Source organism: Dendrobium catenatum, unplaced genomic scaffold (genome assembly GCF_001605985.2).
Source record: "Dendrobium catenatum unplaced genomic scaffold, ASM160598v2 fragScaff_scaffold_672, whole genome shotgun sequence".
NCBI classification, from domain to species: domain Eukaryota; kingdom Viridiplantae; phylum Streptophyta; class Magnoliopsida; order Asparagales; family Orchidaceae; genus Dendrobium; species Dendrobium catenatum.
The window spans coordinates 811,494-821,350 of NW_021319134.1; the positions used below are offsets into that span (position 1 = coordinate 811,494).

The 9,857-nt window shown below is 34.8% G+C and overlaps 2 protein-coding genes across 2 annotated transcripts; both read left to right on the plus strand.

The window, feature by feature from the left end:
- Positions 1-332: 332 nt before the first annotated feature.
- On the plus strand, positions 333-4,014 carry LOC110100929 (tricetin 3',4',5'-O-trimethyltransferase). The gene is made up of 3 exons (XM_020828652.2): positions 333-1,137; positions 1,236-1,300; positions 3,535-4,014. The coding sequence occupies exons 1-3, from the start codon at positions 423-425 to the stop codon at positions 3,829-3,831; spliced, it is 1,077 nt and encodes a 358-aa protein (XP_020684311.1). The 5' UTR covers positions 333-422; the 3' UTR covers positions 3,832-4,014.
- A 4,502-nt stretch (positions 4,015-8,516) lies between these two features.
- LOC110100945 (inorganic phosphate transporter 1-4) lies at positions 8,517-8,969 on the plus strand. Its single transcript, XM_020828673.2, has one exon. It carries the CDS (start codon positions 8,517-8,519, stop codon positions 8,967-8,969), a length of 453 nt encoding a protein of 150 aa, XP_020684332.2.
- The last annotated feature ends 888 nt before the right edge of the window (positions 8,970-9,857 follow it).

Here is a 9,857-nt window from a genome sequence, read left to right on the forward strand (position 1 = left end):
AAAATAATAATTTTAATTAAATTTTTTTTTTGGAGAAAATTAATTTTTTCCTAAAAAAAATTAAAATTAAAATTATTATTTTTTTAGAAAATTAATTTTAAATTTACATCGACTAACTTTAACACTCATCATTACTCCCAACTTTGAAAAATAATTGGCTACTTTTACCATACAGTGATAATTTATTTACTGTTTTTTTTTCGTCGTGTAGCGGATTGCTCTAATGTAGCTATCTAATCATTGAGCAGTGGGCCCCAGCCGTGTTAGGTATGCGGTTGTTGAGTTCTTTTTTTTCGGCGAAAGGTTGGTGAGTTATCTATTACTCACCGTCTCACCCTTAAAAGTAACCCTACCTCACAATCCCTCCCACACTCCCCAACTCCTTCACAGCCATCCTCCTCCGACCTTACTCAACCCAATTGATGGGCAGTTACAACGCCACCGCCGATGGAAGTATCGACGACGAGGCCGCCTGCCTCTACGCGATGCAGCTCGTCAGCTTCTCCATCCTCCCCATGACCCTCAAGGCTGCCATCGAACTCAAACTCCTCGAAACCATCTCCCTCGCCGGCCCTGGGGCTCAACTCTCTCCGTCAGAACTTGTCTCTCGCCTCCCATTCATCAAAAACCCCCAAGCCCCCGTCATGCTCGACCGCATCCTCCGCCTCCTCGCCAGCTACTCCATCCTCACTTGCTCTCTCTCCCCATCAGGCGAGCGCCGCTATGGCGCCGCACCGGTTTGTAAGTTCCTCACGCCCAACGCCGATGGAGTTTCTATGGCTGCGCTCTCTCTAATGAATCAGGATAAGGTGTTGATGGAGAGCTGGTACTATCTCAAGGATGCGGTGATCGAAGGCGGTATTCCGTTCAATAAGGCGTATGGGATGACGGCGTTTGAGTACCATGGAACGGATCCAAGGTTCAATAAGGTGTTTAACGATGGGATGTCAGGCCATTCAACTATCATTACAAATAAATTGTTGGAGATTTATGAGGGTTTTGATGGGTTGGGTTCGTTGGTGGATGTGGGAGGCGGAGTGGGGGCGACGTTGGGAAAGATTACGGCCAAGTATGCCGGGATTCGAGGAATTAATTTTGATCTCCCTCATGTAATCTCCGAGGCCCCTCCTCTTCCAGGTTTGTGAATTTGCTTTCATGATTTTTTTTAATTATTTCTTGGATTAGTGGAATGTAAAGCTGTTAAAATGTGTTGAAATTTTAATGGACGATGACAGGAGTGGAGCATGTGGGCGGAGATATGTTCGAGAGTGTTCCCACCGCTGATGCCATTTTCATGAAGGTAGGTCTCATTGCTTTTGAAAAAAATTGTTTTTTTTCTTTAAAATTTAAATTACTTGTCTTTAAAAAATTAAATTTAAATTTCACTTAATTTTGTTAGATAGTTAATATAATAATAATAATAATAATAATAATAACAATGATTGTAATAAACGTATATATAAAATAATTAAAAAAAGAAATATTTTTACAACCGCATCAATTATTTGTTTTCTGCTACAGAATATATTTTGACAGACTTTATGAGTAGTTTATTTAAAGTATTATTCTGGACATGGCTCAGCTTGATAGGGTGGTCGAAAGCGTAGGCTATCAATTAAGAGGTATTGAGTCCGAGTCTTTGTGTATGCGATGTGTGTGTGAATTTGCTTTAATTGAACTAATTGTCCAAAAAAAAGTATTTTTCTCCCCGGTCTCTACCACTCATTTGAAAGAAATTTTATTATTTTAGGTTAGTAGTATTCCATATCGATGAAAGCGATTTAATTGCAAATTCACATAGGGATGTAAACGAGTTGAGTCAAACGTTTAGTCAAATTCGAGTCAGGCGCCTCATGAGTCGACTTTTGAGCTCGACTCATGACAATGTAATGAGCTCATCGAGCCGCCCGATCTAGGGCCGATTTTTATTTTCCCACCGGGCTTTTGGTTTCCAACTTGGGCTTTATTTTCCCGTCCAGTTTTAATTTTTTCGGCCCGATTTTGAAGGCGGAAGGCTACATATTTGGAAAGAGCCGCCCGGTTTTTATTTTTCCTCCTCTAGTATAATAAATGCTCCTCCAGTATAATAAATGTTGCAGTTTTTGGATACATCATTCAAATTATATAACTTTTTTTGAAAGTTTCTATGTTTTAGTAATAAATAAAGTTGCCACATTGATTAGCCTTGATATTTTTTTAAAAAAAATTTATTAAGTATGCGGCTATAGGACTTGAATTAATTTTTTTATAACTTTTAAATATGATAAAAATATTAATAATTAAAAAAATTTTAAACAATAATTAAAGCTGGCTCACGAGCCGAGCCTCATCAAGCTCGAACTCAAGCTCGTTTAATAAATGAGCTGAAGTTCGAGCTCGATAAGCTCGGCTCGCGAGCCCATAAATGAATTGAGCTTGAGTGGGCTCGTGAGCCAGCTCACTTACAACACTAAATTTACATCATCACATAAATATTTTTAAATTGAGACTTGATTTGACATAACTTTTTTATTATATTTTTAAATCACAATTATATTTTTATTTTGTCATAACATTTTTAAATTTTTACTATTAAAAAAAATTGTACTAAGGAATTACTTTTTACACCAATTTTAAGGAAAAAAAATTTTTCTTACAACAGTTCATAATTATTTTTATATTTAAAATTCACATTTTAAAATTACATTTATAAATTCATGCTATATTATTTATAATTAAAAAAAGATAAAAATTGGCTATATAGTTAAATTCATGCTATATAGTTAAATAACTAAATAAATAAACATTAAATATTATTAATTACAAAGTAAATATTATTTACATTAGAAAAATTAATTAAAAGTTATGGTTAAAAATATATGTTTGGTTTGCTAATATGAGAAGTTTACTTTTGTTCTTTAGTCCTACATCTTCTAGATACTTTAGGTTAGTATTGTTTATAATTTTACATAATTTTTTGTGAATTAAATGAGCAAAAAAATCATATGGATGGTCATACTATGTGAGTAAACTTAATTGAAGCTTATTTATAAATTGATTATTATAACAAATTTAAAATTATTTCTGATTTAAATTTAATTTCATTTATTAAATTTATTTAAAAAAATTAATTATATAAAATATATAATTATTGAACTCATTGGTCATAAAAATCGGGAGTTGTTCACCGGTTTGACAGTTGAACCACCAATTCGAACTTGTTTTATTTGGGGAAAACCAATTTTAGAGGAAATCCATTCATGCTAACCAACTGGTACCTTTTTGAACTAGTCGGAATGGCTGGTCCGATCCCATTTTCAAAACAATGCATATTTCACCTCATTTAGCTCTCTCATTATTTTCCTCTAATAATTATTATGCTTATTAGTGTTGTTATCTACATATTAGCAGAAGTGTTCGAACTCCTCACTTTATACTCTCACTGATTAGAATTGTTGAGCAGAGCCGAACAAAATCAGGATATAATTTTGGTGACCAACCGTAATCATTTTAATGATTTTGTACATAAAAGGCTAACATTATTAAATATGGCAGTGGATTCTTCATGATTGGAGCGACGAGCATTGCCTCAAATTGTTGAAGAATTGTTGGAAGGCATTGCCTGAAAATGGGAAAGTGATTGTGGCCGAGTGCATTCTTCCGGTGGAGCCTGAACAAACCGTTGCAGCAAAAGGTGTCTTCCATGTCGACCTCATCATGTTGGCTCATAACCCTGGAGGAAAAGAGAGAACGGATAATGAATTTAAATCATTGGCAAAGGAGGCTGGCTTCTCTGATTTCAAATCCATCTACATATTTTCAGGCTGTTGGGTTATGGAATTCATCAAATAGATTGTTGCAAGAGCTACATGCATATATATTGGCTTGTTTTATCTTGATTTTGATTACGCATTCATCAATCTCTCTTGTTTCTCTTGTTTGGCATTTACTAATAAAAACATTTGCTTCTTGTTCGTTGTTAAACCCATTGTTCTCATCATATTATTCCAATTGTTATATATTTTTTATTTTTTTCTACAGAACCACAAGCCATTTGTTTTTGGCATTTTTCCCCTAGTGTTAAGTGTTAACACCATCTACTTGTTAATAGGATGAAACATTGGGGGTTATCTGTCAATGTACAAGAGCAATTACTATTACTACTACTGTGTTGAAAACTTGAGTCTTATTCTTTAGTTTCATGCGGATAAAAGTTGTTACATTTGATAATGCTAGAGTACAATTCCTTATTAAACCAAAGAATTTTTTGCGAATATATGTAAAAACTTTCTTCTTACTATTGCGGTTACAATTCTTCACTACTTTTTGCAGTTAATAAAATGGTGCATTGAGACAAAGCTAACAGAAGTTTTAGGCTTCATTTGAGGCGGTTTTTTTAGGTTTCGTTTGTGGCGGATTTCTAGCTGCTTCTTAAAACAACGTTATAGTATAAAATTTTAACTTTTATAATAAAAAGCCTTTTTGAGAAACAGTAAAAAAGCCGTCCCAAATGAGGTCTTACTGTTTCTTAAAGTAGCTTTTTAGTATAATTTTTTTTTAATTTTTATATTAAAAAACTACTTTAAAAGGCATTAAGAAAGTCATACCAAATGAAGTCTTAATTTATGCCTACAACACATTATTTGATAAATTCAAGAACTAGTAAAGCTTATGAACGATCAATAATTCATGCGAAAAAAAAAGTACTAGTTTTTTTTTTTTGCATGGAGTCATTTCATTAATACAAAATTGGGAGAAGACTTATGTGATGGTTATTCATATAATTTCAGGCATCATAGAGCTTGAATGATTCAAAAATAAACTACTAATTTAATAAAGAATAACACATTTCTTATTAATTATGGTAACCTTCAAAGATATATTAGAATTAATCTATATTGTTAATTCAACTAAAAAATGTGGCAACCAATCAATTGCACATTATTAGAATCATCAATCCTAGATATCTATTAAGTGTAGGTAGACTATGGCACCTACACTATTGAAAATCTTTGTTTATTTTGAAAACAAATGGAAAATGTAAGAAGTGTTATGCTAAACCCTAAACTAAAACATCAAGCACAATTACAGCTTATATCAATCATAATGAGCATAATAACAAGCAACTAAAATAAATGAGTAAGCCAAGAATAGTGAATCAAATGAGATAATAAATAAATAATTTTTTATATGATTCAGCTACCAATCCAACTTATGTCCAAACCTTGTCAATACTTCGATGTATTATTTGTGTGGACACTGGATGGGAGAACCAATCGGTGTTCTCTCTGTCTACAGTAAAAGCATAGTCTCTCTATCTACAGTAAAAGCGCGCTTTTATTGGCAGATGCACTTTTGCTGTAGGCAGAGAGAAATCCAGACAGTTCTCTCTGTCCGGTATCCGCACAGAATAATTTCTCCAATACTTGAACTATGATTTCGCTACCTCTAAGTTACTACTTTGCCACAAGTAATACAATTAGGCCTTATAACATTCCAGAAAATTTGTGAATAAAGGTTAAACTCAATTGTAGAAGTTTTAAAAAACAATATCGACAACAATATATAAATTATCCACAATAAATTTAACATAACCCTGCAGCTATCTTCAATTAATTATGAATTCCCATTACTTAAAACAACTCAGTAATTCAATGTAGTAGCTTAGACTAGGGGTGAAAATGAGTCGAGCCAAACTCGAGCTTGATAATCCAGCGAGCTAGAAATTTTGATAAGTTCGGCTCACGAGCTCGTTAACGAGTCTAGCTCGAGCCCGCTCGGCTCACTTGCACCCCTAACTTAGATTGAAATCAGTTTAACTCCCTGTCCCTTTAGCATTAAATAGAAGTATTTTGAACTGTCGATTGCCTTAAAATTTCAAGCTCACAAGAGTTGTTGCTCAACAGGTTGGCCAAAGGATTCACAGGATTTTGCAAATTGAAAAGAAAGCTACTTTCTGTTGTGGTTCAGCGCACATATTTTGCAAGGAGAAATGAACTTATCATTCTACGGTGCTGTTCGATTACTAGAAATTAATGAGTGATTAGGATCCTCACAGCAACATAATCGCAGCCTTCTGTATCTCCATTTGATTCCATACGCATTACCACAACAATCTTGAGTGGAAAAATAGTTTTAGTAAAAGATCGAAAGCCATTTAGAGCTCAACAAAGAATTGTTTTAGCTGATAAATTAAGCTGAAGTAATATCCAGTTTTCATAAATTCCAATTTTCTGCTACTATGGTTGGTAGTAGAAAATAATTTTTTGCCATCGAAATAAAGAAGAATCAGTGAAAAAATAAGGAATCAGTAACCAAATAAAATTATGATTGCTGTCTGAAAAAACAAAGAATATAGAAAGTTGTCACAAGCAGAGGCTTAAGGTAGGTTTGGGACAACTTTTTCATTGTTTTTTTTTTTTTTCAAATTGCAACTAACCTCATTTGGCTACTGCTTTGTTATTACTTTATCAATATTTTTTAGAAATTTTTAAGATAAAAAATTGCTTTTTACAACTATAATGACGATGTTATTTTCTTCAAAACAACTTTACAACTAAATTTATAAAATGTTACATCGGTCTCAAACAAAATTTTAATCACTTTTAATAATGAATGATGACAAGTAAGATTAGGATCTTCTGCATTTTTTTCTAAGTCCTATATATATGTATATACTTGAGCTTAAGCAACTAAGACAAAAGTTAAAACCGTTTTATTCAAACATTAAACTTGTCATTTGCAAGCCTAATAAATAATTATATGGTTTAGACGTGTGTTTTGTTATTATTCAATATCATATATGGTTAAGAAACAGGTTAATTATTTATTTTTTTTACTCCATTACATTCTCTAGGTCTTGCAATGCCTTCCTCGTGAACCCCTCTTCTCTTTTCCAAGACTCCAATTCCGCAATGTCTTCCCCTTTGAGCTCTGTCGCACATGTAGCCGACCCATGTTGCCTTCTCAATGATGTAATGCTCCAAGACCTAAGTTGGAAGAATTGTATTTTTTATCTTCTAATTAAACTACTATAGCCACTAATTTTATTTTTTGATAATTAAACTAGCTAAAACATCAATATATCAAATTATTTAACAATATATGCATGCTTATTCAATATTCAAATACAATAACAAGAAGTTCAAACTATAACATGTATAAATATAATTGAACTTTAATTGAACGGTATAAATATGCTAGATTATTTTTTCTTATTAAAACATTTATAAGAAAAAAACAAATGTTTTTGCTTGGATTATAATTGTTTTAATTAATTGAAAATGTTATCAGTATTTGAATAAATTACAAATAAGTGACTAGTCCTCAAACTTTAGGGCAATCAGATTTTAATAGTCGACCAACAGGCTAAAATCTAGTGATGAATAGCACTTGGATGAAAATCCAACGACGATCGGTGGTTGGATATAAATCCAACGTCAGTTGACAGCCAAGTTGAAGTCCGACAACACTCAGTGGCCGGGCAGAAATCCGGTGTTTGTTTGCGGCCGAGTTGAAGTCCGACGATAGTAGGTGGTTGGGAAAAAAATTGACTTTAATTGGTGCCCGGGATGAAGTCTGGCGACAGTCAATGGTCTCCCGATTGTGCTCGAGGAGTAGTATGGTGGCAGGAGAACACTAGTTTCTCTTTCTTCATTCTCTTCATTGGGTTCCCCTCAATGAAGAATGAGGAGCCTATTTGTAATTTTTTGGGAGTGACATGGTTAGTAAATAGGAGGAAGATCAAGGGTATGTTGAGTGTGGTTTTAATGAACGATCGATATTGATCCTCTTGATCGTGAACCGTTTACTGAACATTTGAATATCTTAATTATATTAGAATTGGACGATCTTGGGCTCATTTGATTCGTCTCGTCATGCTACTCGTTTAAACTATAAGCATGTCATTTTGAAAATTGTTTGGTTATCCAATTTATATTTTGAACTTTCCAAAGGAGCTTTAGTCTTCAATTTGGACCCATTTGAGCTTGGATTGAGTTGAATTTTGTGGCGTTGGGTTTGTCTTTTCAAGACATTCAGTTCGGCTATAAGTTTGCTGAGATCGCAGTTTATATGGTTCAAGATTTAATTTCTCAAGTTTCTAACTTGAATTGCCTTGAGATTCGTACCAGATCATGATTAATTTTTCAGGATATATCAGTTATATTCAACATAACAAAAAAAAAGAATAATAATCAGAATATTCGTATAAATCCTCCTTTATTAATCGCAAAATAAAACAATTGTCTTTCTCTCCCCTCCTTCCTCACCTCCATTAATCCATAACCCTTCGAGGAAAACAGAATATCTGACGTGGCAACCCCTGGCCCCATACCTCACCTTTGACCCCACAAATAATCGAATATGCTATCCTCAGATTCTCTTTTTCCTCTTAACCTTCTGACCTCCCACAAAAATGTAAATCAAAGCTTCTTCATTTCCGAGCAGAGGAATCGAAAAAGCAAACCTTTTTCTGGCTCTCTGATCCTTCGCCGCGAATCAGGTCAGGAGAAGGGGGAAAGAGGAAGATAAAACCAATGGCGAAGGAACATCTCCAGGTTCTCTCCGCCCTCGACGCGGCCAAAACACAATGGTACCATTTCACCGCCATCGTCGTCGCCGGCATGGGCTTCTTCACCGACGCCTATGACCTATTCTGCATATCCCTCGTAACCAAACTCCTCGGCCGCATCTATTACCACGTCGATGGATCCCTTACCCCCGGCTCTCTTCCTCCGCACATCTCTGCCTCCGTCAACGGCGTTGCCTTCTGTGGGACTCTCTCCGGCCAACTGTTCTTTGGTTGGCTAGGAGATAGGCTTGGCCGGAAGAAAGTATATGGGATGACTCTGTTGCTTATGGTTATTTGTTCGATTGGATCTGGATTGTCGTTTGGTCATAAGTCGAGTTCTGTGATTGCGACTCTCTGTTTCTTCCGGTTCTGGCTTGGCTTTGGAATCGGCGGCGATTACCCTCCACACATAAGATAATAAATAATAAAAATATAACTATATAAAATAGAAGGATTTCCGATTTCCAAGAAGGATCGTTATTTAGTCTAAGAAGAATATATTCTCAAGAGTCTTTGATATTTTTTTATGACATTCGAATTAGAGGCTTCACAATACTCTGATTTGAGAAGAAGCTCTTTTCACTCCTCTCAAACTACCAAACTTTTATTTTATCCAGTGAATGTACGCAGAGGAATGTTCGGTTTTAGGCAAAAAAGTGTCTGTACCGAGTTTTTCAAAAAACTTGGTACAGGCACTTTTTTGCCTAAAACCGAACCTTCCTCTGCGTACGTTCACTGGATAGAATAAAAGTTCCAAACTACCACCTTAATTTATCCTCCTCGTTTTGCTAATTAAAAGAAAATTCAAAAGAAAACAATACTCTTGGAAACCCTAAACTTCAACCTCGAACCTTTCAACCCTAACTTCCTGGCTTCCGGCCGCCGACTGCCATCCTCTGTCTAACTCTGCCTCCTGTATTTCTCGCCGGAGACCAACTTCGAACAGAAGGGGTGTAAGGCCAACTACTTGTATCACCTTTTTTTTTTCTTCAGTCGCACGCTCTTACGTTTTTGTCGGACTTGACTGGTTACCGAAAAAGCTTTAGATTTTCCGGCAAATAATTAATAAATCAAAGCAAAGATTCAGAACAAATGATGTGGAATGCCTTTGCTTATAGTATTCCGCATGATTACCGCATCTTTAGTGATGCTTTATCTGTTATTTAGCATAGCTTCCACTACTTTTATAACTAACTATAGGACTATAGTACATTTACCTTTTTATACTCATGTTACACCTTTTGTAGAAAGCTGAAGCTTCTCTTATACCAGGGAGGAGGCTTGAGTAAGACAGTTTTTTTCTCTT